The following is a 16,256-nucleotide window of genomic DNA, read 5'->3' as shown; positions in this document are numbered from 1 at the left end:
GAAATCGTCAATTTTCAAGATTTTTAAAATCCGTTTTTTCCCGATTCGTCAGAATCGTTTGCACCCGTTTGTACCGCTTTTCGTTTCTTTTTTACCTCGCTAGTTTAAATTTTACAAGCAATTGTTTATTGGGGTAAGAGTGGAAATCGTCAATTTTCAAGATTTTTAAAATCCCTTTTTTCCCGATTCTTCAGAATCGTTTGCACCCGTTTGTACCGCTTTTCGTTTCGTTTGTACATCAATAGTTTAAATTTCACAAGCAATTGTTTATACCGCGTAAGAGCGGAAATCGTCAATTTTCAAGATTTCAAGATCAAGATTTTTAGACAAAACATTGAAACACGCGTTTTAATGGAACTATTCACACTATTCCCGTTGACGGAACGTTCAAGTCGGTGTCTGTCAAGTGTGAATAGTTCCATTAAAACGCGTGTTTTAATGTAATGTCTGAATCGATCTGTATTTAAATCTGCTATGGCGATTAGGCTACTTAACACGACGAAATCCTGCAAATGGTCGAGAAACTTTTTCGACTACGCACTATCGAGTTGATTCATAAATAACTTTCGTTTTTAACTCGCAGTTCATCTCCATATACCATTATCAAGCAATAAACCCTAATCAATTGTACATTTACCATCGTCGACTACCACCTGTTCGCATTCGATAGATAAATTAAAAATTCCAAACTACAGGTGGTCTCCAAAAAGCATCATTAATTCGTTAACCGTGCCACAAATTATTTACGAATCGACCCGCAATATTTTCCCCTAAAATTGATCATTTTCACGCCGGCACATTCGTTTCTCTTCCATTCGTGTTTCTAATTAATTTTCGTCTCTTTGACTAATCCCTATCGATTCATCCCCCCTTTATTGCTTCACCTATTGATTAGCTTATGCGAGTCTTGAGCCCGTCCTATCTCGCCAATCAAGTATATCTTCCTCGGGCACGCTTCGTCCAATTAGTATTATTTCGCGAAACTTTCGTCCCGGTAACGAAGCTCAATTATATTTAGAAACGACGCGTGTTTGGACAAGAAGAAATTAAAAAAAAAAAAAAGAAAGAAAAAAGAATGAAAAAGAAGAAAACGAAAAACACGCACGAGTTTCTCGGAGAAATTCTCGCGCAGAAAGCACTCGAATTAAATTACTACTGCAAACTGAAAGATTAAACAGAGGTTACGAATGCCCCGTTGCAAATAGAATGTACGTAACGAACCGCCGCGACCGGTTAATTTCGAAAATCTAATTTTTCCTCGACCTTTGGCTACTTCTCTGAACTGTTCCCTTCGCTGGTTATTTTTTCTCTCTCTTTTTTTTTTCTTTAAGCTGTTTCTTGAGACCATTAGTTCTACAGAAACGATCCCCAACAAACAAACACTTTCGTTGCGGACGAAAATAAGTAGCCGTTCGCTGGGAGCTGCAATTGTGATATTCTTTTTAAGGGGGTATCCTGAATTACGAGGTCTAAAAAAAAGCTGTTTTTCATTGTATTTCGATCATCGTCGCTAAGTTTCAATTGTAATTTCTCTAAATTTTGGATCATGAATTTATTTACACTTTTTAAATTAATCTCGAAGAATATTTTCATAAAAATAATCGAACCGTGTTAAAAATAATTGTTATAATTATTATAAACGATTAATACAGACGTTAACCTTGCCGAGATCAACATAGCTGGCTATGGTAATCCACATCTTTATTGTTGTAACTAGGTTCGAAGTGTATGTTCGCTGGGAGCTGCAATTATGATATTCTATTTCTCCTGAACTACGAGGTCCAAAAAAAAAAAGCGGATTTTCGTGAATATTTTTAGGATGGAAGAAAAGAATTAATTCCATATATATATATATATATATATATATATATATATATATATATATATGTTTATATACATATGGTTGTTTTTATTATTTTTCAGTTTTCATTCTTTTTTTTCTTTTTCTTTTTTTTCGGCTAATTTCTTTTTCTTTTGTTCGGCAAATTCTTTATTCTATATTACAATGAAGAATTTCTTACAAATGCTCTAATATGATTATTTTGAAGAACATATATATATAAATATATATAAAATCGACATGTACTTTCCAGACAACCCAAAATATAAAATAAGTTGCCACAAATATATATGTGTTATATATATATATATGTGTGTTATATATATATAATATATAATACCTCCTTAATGAAGAATTTCTTACAAATGTATTCTTACAATATATATATAAAATCGACATGTACTTTCCAGACAACCCAATATATAAAATAAGTTGCCACAAATATATATGTGTTATATATATATATATATGTGTTATATATATATATATATAATATATAATACCTCCTTAATGAAGAATTTCTTACAAATGTATTCTTACAATATATATATGTTCTTCAAAATAATCATATTAGAGCATTTGTAAGAAATTCTTCATTAAGGAGGTATTATATATTATATATATAAATATATATAACACATACATATTTGTGGCAACTTATTCTATATATTGGGTTGTCTGGAAAGTACATGTCGATTTTTTGGCAAGTGTTACAGGTCTGAATACGTCGGAATGGTTGAAAACAAATAACATGTATGCATCCCATAAAAGGTGGAAAGATAAAATTAAAATTTTCCTTTGAATTTTCCTAAAAAATTGCCACGAACTTTCTGGACAACCCGATATATTAGGTGAACCGAAAAGTAATGTCGTTTCCGTGAATCTCAATACTTCTGTATCATTCATCGCCTCGTTGATTTTCAACCATTTAGTATCGAATATTTGCACACTGAATGGCAAAAGGTTGTTTGATAACGAGGACAATTACATAATCGATTAAAAATAGAAACGTATTATGAATGTACATGTCCGAATTTAATGTAAAAAGAATTTGCCGAACAGAAGAAAAAGAAATTAGCCGAACAAAAAAAAAAGAAAAAGAAAAAGAAAAAGAAAAGAATGAAAACTGAAAAATAATAAAAACAACCATATGTTTTTAGTCGGACGCACATGTGCGTCATCCGCAGCGAGAGCGTTGAAGATTAACAATACAAAATTATAACGTTGAACGAAATACGAAACAGCTTGTCATGCCATTGGAATAAAAAGCGAATAAATTGTCGAACAGAATTTTTATTCGTCAGTTATTATTCGAATAAAATTCCGCCCACCATCGCTAGGGGCTACGATAAATGTCTTTCTTAGCATTCTAGAAATATGAGCTACCATTTTCTAGGCCACCCCAGGAGGGCCGCCAGTCCCTTTATGTTTTGACTTTAATAGAATGGCATATAAATTCTTCCGTTTTAAGGAAATTCTCTTTCGCCAAGGGAACGCCGTTTCTCGAAACGTTCATGGATTCTGATTTACATGAAATTTTGTTTACGAAATCGTTTTGGATAACGCGACGAAATTTTTCGCGTATGTTCGAGTCGAATTCGTGTTTTCGTGAATTCGTGTTTTCGTGAATTCGTGTATCGTTCGGGGTTGGATTTATTGACCCTTTGCGCTCATTGTTCTATAGAATCAAATCGAGTCAATTTTTATAATGAATTTCTGTGAAACCAAAAAACTCTACCTAGAAAAGAAACATCTACGAACATTCGTGACCGAATGCAATCATTATTACAATTTATAATTAGCTGTATTCCGATGTATAAGTAAAATTAAAATTGTACCGAAATAGCCAGCTATGCTAATCTACTTCTCTATTGTTGTAATAACTAAGTTTCAACTGTTATTTTCGTAAATTTTAGATCGTGTATTTATTTACACTTTCTAAATAAATCTCGAAGCATGTTTTCATCAAAATAATCGAACTATGTTAAGAGTAATTATTATAATTATCATGAATGATTAATATAGGTATTAACCTCGTCAAGACCGAAATAGCTATGCTAATCTACTTCTTTCTTGTTCTAACTCCATGGCTATGAATTATAAAAAAAAAAAAAAAAAAAAATTCCAAACAAATATGAGTAGACAAATAAAAATAATTGATACAGGTATTAATAATTAATATAGGTATTAACCTCGTCAAGACCGAAATAGCTATGCTAATCTACTTCTTTCTTGTTCTAACTCCATGGCTATGAATTATAAATAAAAAAAAAAAATTCCAAACAAATACGAGTAGACAAATAAAAATAATTAATACCATCTACCATTCGAAACAATTTAAATAGCGCCCCCAAAAAGATTAATCCCCTATCCTCTTCCCTCCTCCACCCTCCAGCCCTCGCAGAGCCATTTAATCGTAACGAAAATTTAATCGATACGTCTTCGTTAATTTCTAAGAAATCAGCTCGTAACAGCGGACACCCTGTACATACATCCACTCGAATAATAAATTTTACCCGAGCTACATCCATTTCGTACACTCGTACACAATCCACATTGCGTTCTGCGCCCACTCGCATATAAATAAACGACTCGGGCTCTACGTAATATGCAAATTAATACATAATTCGAAAAGGTAACGTTGGACCGTTTTGCGCCGTCCAACGAAATACGCGATTATTTTCGACGGAATAACGCGATACGTTCGCTGAAACGAAATTAATCAGATTTCACGCGTTCCGAATTCGTTTTGTTTCGCGACTTTCGAGATTCTTTCGCGTTTGGAAATTAATCGACTACTATAAATCGCGACTGCAACATTTATTTTCATTAAATTATTGTAGTAAATTTCAGTTAATTCGTAGAATCCCTTTTCAAAAGAATCCTAATATATATATATCGGTTTCTACTTATCGAAATATTTAATTGAAGTCTCGAGACAATTCTTTATTCTAATTATGTAATTCGTTTAGGATTGAAAATAAATCTATTTGTTATTTCGTTCGAAATTCCTTTTTATCCTAACTCTGTAATTCGTTTAGAATTAAAATTAAATCTAATTGATATTTCCTTCGAGATTCCTTTTTATCCTAACCCCTAAATTGCTTATCCCAACTCCTAAATTGTTTATCCTAACTCTGTAATTCGTTTAGAATTAAAAGTAAACCTAATTGATATTTCCTTCGAAATCCCTTTTTATCCTAACTCCTAAATTGTTTATCCTAACTCCTAAATTGTTTATTCTAACCCCTAAATTGTTTATCCCAACTCCTAAATTGTTTATCCGAACTCCTAAATTGTTTATCCTAACTCTGTAATTCGTTTAGAATTAAAATTAAATCTAATTGATATTTCCTTCGAGATCCCTTTTTATCCTAACCTCTAAATTGTTTATCCCAACTCCTAAATTGTTTATCCTAACTCTGTAATTCTTTTAGAATTAAAATGAAACCTAATTGATATTTCGATCGAGATTCCTTTTTATCCTAACCCCTAAATTGTTTATCCTAACCCCTAAATTGTATATCCTAACTCTGTAATTCGTTTAGAATTAAAAATAAAGCTAATTGATATTTCGCTCGAAATCCCTTTAGCCGTTTTACTTGTTTAAAATAAGCTTCGTAATTTTGTAAAAATAAATGAATTCTCTATTCGTGATTACGATATCAACAATTTACTCTGTTTCTAATATATATGGTGTAAGAAAATCTATAGGAGATAGGATCAGGGCCATTTAACCCGTCACGCGTGTTTTCTGATAATAAAAAAGACCTGGAAAGATAGATAAGAATCGTACGTCATATGAACTACATATATATAATAAATGGAGGGATCTCCGGGAATGGCTCGCAATTATGGCGGTTACATAGAAAACACCCTAACCCTATCTACGCATTACGTACACACGCTTATTGTCTAAAAAGAAAACAACGAATCAACCCTTCGACTCGACTTTTAACCTATCTCTATTATTCAAATTCTAATCTCTTAATTCTTCCTTGAATTATTTCGATCGCCAATTTCTAGGACGATGCCTAATATTTAATATTTAATATTCACAATCTAACTGGTCACTCGATATTAATTAAAGTATATCGTCTCGATTAAACCAGCTAACGTTTACGTATCGTAACATTACGCTTCGATACTATTTCAAATTATTGGTATTACTATTCTTGGCTCGCATAAAATCCCATTTCTAATTTCTATGGTCTCTGAATATTCACAGTTCACATGAAAACTCTACATTCGCCCATAATGTTTCAAATGAAAGCCAGATGTCATCCCTAATCGTATAAAATTCCTAAATAAATTAAAATTTCTAAATTTTTACTGTAAATTAAATTTCTAAATTTTAGAATATTTACTAACATTGTCTCCAAGTCCCTATGTCGAAGACACATATTTCAAACGAAAGCCAGATGTCATCCCTCATCGTATAAAATTTCTAAGTAAATCAAAATTTCTAAATTTGTATCGTAAATTAAATTTCTAAATTGTAGAATATTTACTAACATTGCCTCTATGTCGAACACGCATATCTCAAACTAAACCCAGACGTCGACCCTTCATGAAAATTAAATATTTCTAAATCTCAATTTCCAAGTAATATTTACTTTGGAATTCCAACTGGACAAGCGAACGCGTATATTACTCGCGATAATGTATCAAACGAAAGCCAGATGTCATCCCCCTCCGTGCGAATGAAAATTTCTAAATTTCATGTTAATGTTCCTAACCCACTTCGTCGTACGTCCACGCATCTCGATGCGCGATCCATATTTAAAGATCGTTTGTTTGCGAATTATATACGTATCGTACATCATATCCAGTACATTATATCCATCCATACATGTACGCGTTACACGTACCCACACGCGCAACATCGTTTCATATATATACATATACATATACATATATATATATACATGTATATATACATACCTACTACTACACATAAGCCGGTACACATTCATTTGGAAACGATATTCTGCCGCGCACTCGTGAACCAAATCACGCACAAGAATATCGCGAGGGGAAAAAACAGACCGGATGACACGAAAAGAAAAAGGAGAGGAGAAAAAAAAGCCCACCTCGAACGGATACGTGTTCACGGCAGAAGCTCGCGCGGCCTACTGAAACGTCAGAAGGCATGCGTTGCCCTGACGGCTGGCTTCCCCCTTCCCCATTCTTCGCAGGATCCCCACTAAGGGTAGCTCACCCCCACTAGGGTTGTCGCCGAGAGATGTATGTGTTCGAAAGACTAAAAATAGGCTCGAGTGAACTGGTTTTTGTGGGGGATGGAAGGCATCGCGGAATGATAAAATTGCGATAACAACGGTGCTCTAACGGTAACTTTCCAACACGTGGATCAATTTTGAATAAACAATCGTACAATTAGAACGAACCTAACCCCTGAAGTGTAACACGATGACGTATCGGGATGACGAGTAAATGATAAATTATATTTAAATCGTAAATTGTACCAGCTGTTGGAACCTTATCTTTATTTGTTTAACGTATTTTATCCACTTCTGTGTATCTTTTCGTAATGTAAAATATTTTGGAAGATATATCGAGAATATTTATCAACTGTTCGTGCTTAATGTACTACTGGACGGTCTTTTTGTCGAGGAAATAACTTTTTAATTATTTGTAGGATATTTTCCAAAGTTAAAACAGTCGAATGTTATGTTTGAATATGATTAACTATAATGTCGATAAAAAGATATCGGTGGCGCCATCTAGCGTTAAAACTAGGAACTATTTTCGTGACAAACTTGGGTTGGCAACACTAGTAATAAAACTAGGGTTATTATTGTATTGAATAAATTAATCTTAAAATTGGTAAATTTAACACACTCGTTGATGCATTTAACATTTCATTAGTTCATTTCGTTCGAAGTTAATTGCAAGGAATAAACAATAACTGGCCGATGGCGCCACTAGTAATAAAACTAGTGTTATTATAAAATGACCGATGGCGCCACTAGTAATAAAACTAGTGGTAATTAATTAATCTTAAAAATGATAAATTTAACACACTCGTAGATGCATTTATCATTTCATTATTTCATTCCGTTCGGAATTAACTGTAAAGAATAAACAAAAAATTAGTTTCATCTGCTCAGCACGAAATCACTATACCATTCCACTGCACATCACTGCACATATTTCCTTTGATAAGGAAATCTTTCTAAACAGATTTTTCAGTACTTTATGATTCATGTAGTTTCGTTGAATTTGAACGAGTAAAACCATTCAAACCATTCGAAACAATTCGAAATGAATGAAGTTTTATTCAAGCAAATAAAAAGTAGATTAAAATCAGAATTTTATCTCATGAACGACGAATGGTTAAGAGATTGTGTAGAATTTTTCGTGGATCAACATACAAATGTAAATAATAATTTCGATTCTATGCCTGACCCAAAAGTTTAACAAATTTTCGTGACACGTAAGAGGCAGACCTTTAAATAACATAAAATAGTCGAAAATGTACTTGTTCTATTTTTCTAGTATGCGTCAGGATTTGTCAATATTAAAAAAAAATGTAATTCTATTTTTTAACCAGTCAGAGCCTTTTCTATTTTCAGCCTAGTAACGTGGAAATTTTGGAATTTGTCAAAGTGCAATGGCAACTCAGTAATTTGCGAGAAATTAATAATGAAAATGGAAGTTTGCCACATAATATTGCACAGCAGCACTTTGTTATATTACCCGATAAATACATTCTTCAAGTAAACTTACTTATAAATTTTACTGATAAATGTGAAGTTGCATTTAACAATAGTAAACATTTGTGAATCTTATGTTTTTTGTCAACAAAGGTAGAACAAATGTATGATATTGCAACATCGAAATATAAACAATTACAACAAATAAGAAGCACTCACATTTCGGAAGTAGATCCATCTGAGACAGAGAAGCTGGAAAAGTGGGAACCTCCCAAAAAGAGAATGATACAACTGAAATTAACGGATGGAGTACAAGATGTAATTGGAATTGAGTATAGCACCATATCTAGATTAAACGTATGCTATTTTAATCCATAGTAAATTTTATCATAAAATAGAAAAAAAATTTTGTGAAACACTAATATCTTCTCCTTCCTAAGGACATGTTGTTACCAGGCTATAAGATCATGATAATAGGTCCAGTAAAATGTCGTAAAGGTGTTTTGTTATTAGAGGAAGGAAAACTGAAAGGAATCGGTGGCGAAGTAGATAGTTTACTCATTCCTAATGCTTTGGAAAATGTCTTGGCCAGAGCTTTGTAAGTAACTCTTAATGAACTTCCTTTAAGTTTTAAGAAATCCTCACTTTTAATGGATTCTTGTAGAAACCTTCAGGAAAACCCTGACCCTTATAACGACGACGAATCTAAATCAAATAATATTCAACAACAAAAAGAACCAGAAATAGATGATAGCTTTTTTGAGGAAGATTTTGAAATAAATTTAGAAGAAGTATCCAAAATTGAACATTTGCATAGCAGAGACGACAAGCAAACAAGCATCAATGCTAATAAAACAGAAGCTATAACAGGAAACTTTACTAATACTAGTACTGTGAACAAAGAGAGTCATAGTTCTCAGAGAGTCATAGTTAGAGAGCAAGACAAAAGCAAGCAACATAAAGTTAATGCAATTAAAACAGAAACTGTAATAGAGAACTTTGTTCCTATTAATACTGTCAACCAAGGTCATAGTTCCAAGGAAGGAATAATCTTGGTTGATGACGACGACGATGATTGTTTCTTAGAAATGGTTTATATTTGCATATATTATTTTAACATTGTCCATTATCGCATTAATTTCCTTTAATTATTTGAATCATTGTGAACAGACATTAAATTATTTTATAATTATCTGATAGCGAAATTCTGTTCCTAAATTAAATCGAGAATTTTATAAAATCAACTTTCAGATTGACGAAGAACAGCTTGTGCGATCGCGAACAAGACAGACTAACATTGCAGCTCCATTCAGGACTCTACCAAACGAAGAAGACGACGATCTCATTATAATAAACGACGAAGATATGGTGGAAGATATAAAACATGGAAGTATTAAAGAACACCTAAAAAAACAAGAACTACTTTCACATTCAAAATCAGCACGGTTAACAAGTAAAACGGCTCCCTCGACTAGTATATTGCGTTCAGAAACATGTACAAAGACAGAAAAAACGTCGCTACCTTTGATTGGAGGCAAGAGACCTGTGCGTTGATGAATAATTACATCGACAGTGTTATTATTGTAAATAGATATGTTTAAACGAATAATTTGTTTAGGTTCCACTGTCTCCTTCTGAAAATGTAACTTTGAAAAAGGGTAAAGTAGATAGAAAGATTACAGAATTTACGAAAAGACCAAAGTCTCCGGATACGCCAAAAATTTGTGAATTTATTCATGACGTAAACAACGAAGTAATAACTGAAATGACTTATAGGACGATCCACGGTCGCGTGGAAGTTCTTGGCAAACTAGGAAAAAAAGACTCATGTTGGATTTTGGATGCTACATTAGTAGATGGTACTGGAAAAATAGAAGTTTTCTTTTCGAATAAAGTATGTAATTATAATTATTTTAGAATCTTATTCTATTCATAATTTACTGTGTTTTAAATAAATAAACTTATCATTTTAGGTTCTTGAAGATTTGTTAGGGTTCAGCGTTCAAGAATTTTCGTTAAAGAAAAAGTTAAAGAAAAATCCTGAAATTGAACAGGAACTTAGAAAGGTAATGATAATAATTATATTAATTATGTGTATAATATAATTTTACCTTATCGTGATAAGTAAACGAATTTGTAATATTTCAGAGTTTTCGTACTGCTGAACAAAAAATAAAAACCTTAGATGCACTTTTAGAATTAGAATTGAACATCAATAAAAAGCCAACAGTAATGAAAATCATTGATTTAACACGGGACCAAAGAGAAATAATAGATAAAAGACGAAATATTTTTTTAAGTAACCATAAGATTGATTTATAGAAGGAAATTGATATTTTATATAATATATTCTAAAGAAATATGAAAAACAAAAATCCTTATTGTAAAATATTATTTTTCTATTCCTTGTATTTATAACACGAAATAATTGTATTTAGTAAATTATTTTTATTACATTATACCTTTATATGAAAAATAAATGTTAAATTTTATTTACAAAATATAATTAGAATAACAACAATTATAAAATTGCACCTTTTATTAACTCCAAACATAATAAATAATTTATTATATCCTGTATTAATTTTTATGTACAAATTTATAATTAAACGATTCACCTAAATAAGATACCATTGGATTACAATTTAAATCCCGAATGGATGGCTACTATTCCACAGGTTAAATTTTCGTAAGTTACATTTCTGAATCCTGCCTGTTCGATCATTTCCTAAAGCAATCAATAATTACAAATAAAATGAAATGTTATATATAATGTGTGTACACTATATCAAGCAATTCACCTTGAAATTCTCCTGTCTTGGAAATTTTCTAATGCTTTCAACAAGATACTGATAAGACTGCCACTCTCCTGCTATGAGTGTACCCAGTACAGGTATCATTTGGAACGAATATTGATCGTAAAACCTGTATAAAAATTTCATTTTACACTAACAACAGATCAGTGAAGTAAATTATAGTAGGTTTTACTTTCAGTATAAGTAATTACCATCTTAACACATCGTTGTCAACATGACTAAACTCTAAACACATAAATCGACCACCTGGACTAAGTACTCTATATGCTTCAGAAAGGACCTGATAACAGTATTATTTTTGATGACAAAAAATAGCTACTTAACAACATTAATTAAGTTTAATACATTATGATTCAATTTTATATACCTTGTCAATATGTGTTACATTCCTTATCCCAAAAGCAATTGTATAAGCCGTATATGAATCATCATTAAAAGGAAGTTTTTCTGCATCGCATTGCTTCCACTCGATTTCAACATTATCTTGACTTGTCCAACCCTGTTTTTTGGCTCTAATTTTTCCTACATCTAACATATTTTCGTTTATATCGCAAACCGTTACAGAACTCTTTAAACCTTGATAATTTTTTGAGTTTTTCAAATACTGTAAATATCGAAACGTAATATCCCCTGTACCACCAGCCGAATCTAATAATCTACTTCCATGAGTCGGTGCCAGTCTTTGAATAAATATGTCTTTCCAAATACGATGAATTCCAAAACTCATTGCATCATTCATTTGATCGTAAGAATTTGCTACCTTCTCAAATACCGTATAGACTGAAAAAACATTCATTCATTCATAAATGGTAAACCACGACTACAACAGATTAATAATAAAGAATACCAGAATGAAACAAGGTTTTTTTATGATCTTCATGATTTGATAAATACTTTCAAAGTATTGTTTAAATAAATTGTTACACTATGAAATATACCTTCTTTCTCCTTATCACTTTCTTTAACAGTTTTAAATCCAAAATGTGTCGTTTTCTCATTGTTATCAGTTGCAGCAGCTTCTGAGGAAAGTTTCTTGAACGAAAAATGGTTTTGCCTTCTTTTAATCAAACTTTCGAGAAACTTTGCTCTTTTAATCATTTCGAAACTCTTCGACAACAAGCGTTTCGATAATGAAAGAACAACGAACAATTAATTACTTCTTCCTTCTCTCGACAAAATTTGGAGGTTATGTTTACTTCAAGTTTTTCGAGGTGGGCATTTTGAATAATAATACGAGGGTTTAATTTAACCACGAAAGAATAAAACAAGTATACTAACAGTATAAGCTTATGCTCTTATAACATAACAATAAATGTTTTAATTACAAGTTAAAAAACTTGTCGGATCTATTAAGAAAAATTATTTATATTATATTACTTTTCTATTTAAAAATCGCTAAAGTGATACAAAAATACGTATAATTTAAAGCAATTATGGTCATTAATGACATTAATAGTCGTTGTTAATAAAACGATCAAATCATTGTTCAATTTCATGAACTCTTATTTCAATCATATAAGAACTTGCATAAAATAATTTCAAATATATGCCTGTATTACAATATTAGTAAGTATAATATAATTTCGAAGTACTCTTTAATACAATTTTGTTTTTCAATAATTCGTTTTATTTTCTAATTTTTTAATCTCAGCAAAATTTAGATTTCGTTGAGAATAACATTAAAATAAGCAATCTGATTAACTGAAATTAAAACTTATATGTATATTATTATTAGTTGTTCTATTGACCACAAGTGCGATACGTTCAAATAACTTGCATGGAACTGCGTAAAAGCGGAAAATCGATAATTTATTTTGCATTGTGGGTGAGCTGGGGTGAGCTGACGTGTTGACGTACCTGTTGATTTTTTCCTGAAGCAGGAAAATCCACAGGTAACGAAACAAATATCACATTTTACGAACTATTAAACAAGACTGTCTTTATCTTCCTTTCCGGATCAATTAACATACGACTCATTTATTTACTACTTCATTTATTATCAATAACTGAGAACTCTAACCTGATTTATAAATTACTATATAGCTACGTTAACATGGCTACGTGACACTTGTTGAAATTTATTTAAGAAAAACAATCGTTTCATTATCAAGGAATGTATGTTTTTTTAAATATTTAGAAACTATATGAAAAAAAAATTATTGATTACAATTGTTAATATAACTTGCATTGGTTGCTTTGATAATATTATGTAATATATTTACTTGTGTATGTATAAATGTATATATTACAATTTATACAACCGCTTTGAACAAAAAGATAGCCGAGTAATTGTTAACATATGTGGAATGTTTCTGGAATCTTTTGAACTTGTATAAAATACATGCACTTTTTAGAATATAATTTGCACTCATTTTTTGTCATAATGAAGCAGTTGGTAAAATCCAGCCTTTGTTTTATATATAAAAATTAATACTTAGAGTTTTGTGAAATAAATTCATTTTTTAGTTGAATCATGCCATCAAACTATCCATATCAATATCAAGTGTGTTTAGGTATGTCATTTCTTTTTCTTTATTTTAACATTTTGTTACTCTTGCTTTGTATTATATGTACACTTAATTTACTTGTGTTTAATATTATGCATGCTTAATTAAATAATTCTTCAATTGATTGTCAGATATGGAACAAATGGAAGAACCACGTGTGTCCCTAGAAGGTTTTAAACCGCTTACAATTTTAATGGAAATCCTTGGAGCAGTGTTGATAATTATGGTCGCTGTTTGGTGTGGTCACCATAGAGGTGGTTTTTCTTGGAGATCCAATCCAGATTTGGAATTTAATTGGCATCCATTACTAATGATTATTGGATTTGTATTTCTTTACGCGAATGGTATGTTTCATGATTTGTTTGATTTCACTAAATGCTTACATACGATATTTCTTATCATTCTAGGTATGTTACTGTATAGAACTCAGAGAAATGCTAGAAAAAGGCGACTAAAATTAATTCATGGTGGTATAATGTTGTTTGTCGTCGTATTGGTAGTAATTGCTCTTGTGGCTGTGTTTGATAGCCACAACTTAAAAGCAGAACCAATTCCAAATATGTACAGCCTTCATAGCTGGATCGGTCTTACAAGTGTAATTTTGTTTTGTTGCCAGGTATGAGAAAACCAAAATTTCTAAGAAATTGCTTCATGCCATGACTTAATTTACATTTAATATTTTTGATAATATTTCAGTGGCTTGCTGGATTTCTGTCTTTCCTTTACCCAGGCATACAACTTCCATTACGTGCTTCCTACATGCCCATTCATGTATACTTTGGTATTGCAGGATTTATTGGTGTAATCGCTTCTTGTCTTCTAGGACTTAATGAAAAAGCTTTTTTCATTTTGAAGTAAGTAAATTATTCAATTGCAATATAAACGTTATATTTATTTACTGTAATTTATAATTACAGAAACGATTATTCAAAACTTGGAGAGGAAGCAGTATTGATCAATGTAATTGGGCTTCTACTTATTCTTTTTGGTGGCGTGACAGTTTATCTTGTGACACAAGAACGTTACAAACGGTTTCCTAAACCAGAAGATGAATCGTTGGTCAGTGGCAGAAGTCAATAAAAGATGGTCACGGTATATGAAAAATTTGTTTCGTGTCCTGAAACATGTAAGCAAACTTCTGGGTATATATAATACTTGTGTAAAATTGTTCATCTGCACATATTATTTACAAAGCATTCCATTAACTTGGTGTATCTACTTCTAATCTCAGATCTTCGTGTTTTATGATTTATTTCTAAAATGAACAATGGAATTATTTTTTATACTGTGTTATTACAGATTAGATTTTTATACTGCTTATAATTTTAGAAAAGTTTTGAAAATAATCTCGTATACAGTCGAATATTTACTTTTAAATTTCCACTGTTTTTATACCTCTATCGATTACGGTGCTACAATTACAGCTTTAATTATAAAATACAAAGTTACTACTGTTTAATAGTATTAAGAATCTCTATTAAATCTCCTGTTTTATTAATACTGACTATTTTTGGTGCTATTAATGCAGTATTTAATACCACTGTTAATTTGAACTAATGTATATAAAGTTTACTTTATATATTACATTTTAAGCTATTATTATATAAAATACCGAGTTTTTATTATTAACATTTGTTCAAATCCGTGTGCGTTATGTAGCGAAACTGTATTAATTGACAGAGATTAAAACATCTATTATAATGTGGTTGCTAACATGAATGTATTTATGGATAAATATATATATATATATATCTATGCACATATATTTTTGAACTTCATGTGTTTATCGATATTTTATAGATAATTTAATAGTATTCTTTATACAAATACTTTCAAATTTTTTACTTTATAACACTATGATACATCATTGTTTTGATGTGTCACTTAAACATTTATCTGTTTTACACATCTAAATGTTTATTGACTTTGTTGGAAATATACCCGTTAATTAACTACTGGCTGGTGCCAACTTCAGCGAGAAAGGGATTGTGAATCGAGGAATAATAAATTATAATAACAGTGAAGCAGAGTAAGTTGGAGTAAGTATAACAAAACTGAGCGCCACGGAACGGAGCAACGGAATGGCCGCCGCAAGGTCGTCGTTACTCCCACTCCATGCGCCTGCGCGGAGCGGTACGCCTTAAGGCGGATCCCCACACGGGCAAAACCTTAAGCTTGGAATAAATCTGAAGTTTGCGAAATGTTTGTCTCGTTTCCTTTTTTGAACATTTTACAAAGAAAAAACGAGACAAACACATCGGCAAACTTCAAATTTATTCGAAGCCTAGGGTTTTACCTATCTCTGCTTTTTGATCGGTGGGCGCCATCCACCGGCGACACTGAGAACTATTTTCACTACAAACTTGGACATTTTGCCACCGATGGCGCCACTAGTATTAAAACCCGCTCACTGAGC

The 16,256-nt window shown here is 31.5% G+C and overlaps 4 protein-coding genes across 11 annotated transcripts in view; 2 read left to right on the top strand and 2 right to left on the bottom strand.

Moving 5' to 3' along the window:
- The window catches only part of LOC128880408 (uncharacterized), a 45,870-nt gene extending 38,904 nt beyond the window's left edge, over nt 1-6,966 (bottom strand). For 4 of the 5 annotated variants that reach the window (XM_054130456.1, XM_054130459.1, XM_054130458.1 and 1 more), the window contains exon 1: nt 6,785-6,966. The gene's annotated coding sequence lies outside the window, so the exon portion shown is untranslated. The remainder of the gene's footprint in view (nt 1-6,784) is intronic. The other variant, XM_054130457.1, reaches the window with a different exon arrangement.
- An 898-nt stretch (nt 6,967-7,864) lies between these two features.
- LOC128879296 (recQ-mediated genome instability protein 1-like) lies at nt 7,865-10,926 on the top strand. Of its 3 annotated transcripts, none has more exons than XM_054128300.1 (9): nt 7,865-8,239; nt 8,437-8,580; nt 8,671-8,874; nt 8,958-9,115; nt 9,182-9,608; nt 9,769-10,062; nt 10,136-10,411; nt 10,491-10,583; nt 10,666-10,926. In XM_054128300.1, the coding sequence occupies exons 1-9, from the start codon at nt 8,126-8,128 to the stop codon at nt 10,837-10,839; spliced, it is 1,884 nt and encodes a 627-aa protein (XP_053984275.1). In that variant the 5' UTR covers nt 7,865-8,125; the 3' UTR covers nt 10,840-10,926. The 3 variants fall into 3 exon arrangements, with proteins under 3 accessions (XP_053984275.1, XP_053984276.1, XP_053984277.1); XM_054128301.1 differs by having other exon boundaries at nt 7,866-8,297; XM_054128302.1 differs by having other exon boundaries at nt 7,866-8,338.
- Nucleotides 10,927-11,063: 137 nt separating this feature from the next.
- On the bottom strand, nt 11,064-12,642 carry LOC128879298 (2-methoxy-6-polyprenyl-1,4-benzoquinol methylase, mitochondrial). The gene is made up of 5 exons (XM_054128305.1): nt 12,272-12,642; nt 11,701-12,113; nt 11,525-11,613; nt 11,319-11,442; nt 11,064-11,245 (listed from the first exon to the last, which is right to left on the bottom strand). Exons 1-5 carry the CDS (start codon nt 12,429-12,431, stop codon nt 11,156-11,158), a joined length of 876 nt encoding a protein of 291 aa, XP_053984280.1. The 5' UTR covers nt 12,432-12,642; the 3' UTR covers nt 11,064-11,155.
- Nucleotides 12,643-12,922: 280 nt separating this feature from the next.
- LOC128879299 (transmembrane ascorbate-dependent reductase CYB561-like) lies at nt 12,923-15,603 on the top strand. 2 transcript variants are annotated; one of them, XM_054128308.1, is made up of 5 exons: nt 12,923-13,225; nt 13,972-14,184; nt 14,248-14,456; nt 14,537-14,694; nt 14,758-15,603. In XM_054128308.1, exons 2-5 carry the CDS (start codon nt 13,974-13,976, stop codon nt 14,918-14,920), a joined length of 741 nt encoding a protein of 246 aa, XP_053984283.1. In that variant the 5' UTR covers nt 12,923-13,225; nt 13,972-13,973; the 3' UTR covers nt 14,921-15,603. The 2 variants fall into 2 exon arrangements, with proteins under 2 accessions (XP_053984283.1, XP_053984282.1); XM_054128307.1 differs by lacking the exon at nt 12,923-13,225 and adding an exon at nt 13,521-13,846.
- Nucleotides 15,604-16,256: the final 653 nt, after the last annotated feature.

Source organism: Hylaeus volcanicus, chromosome 7, assembly GCF_026283585.1.
Source record: "Hylaeus volcanicus isolate JK05 chromosome 7, UHH_iyHylVolc1.0_haploid, whole genome shotgun sequence".
Classification (NCBI taxonomy): domain Eukaryota; kingdom Metazoa; phylum Arthropoda; class Insecta; order Hymenoptera; family Colletidae; genus Hylaeus; species Hylaeus volcanicus.
The sequence above is the reverse complement of the archived record's forward strand: the minus strand, read 5'-3'. Positions and strand labels throughout refer to the sequence as shown.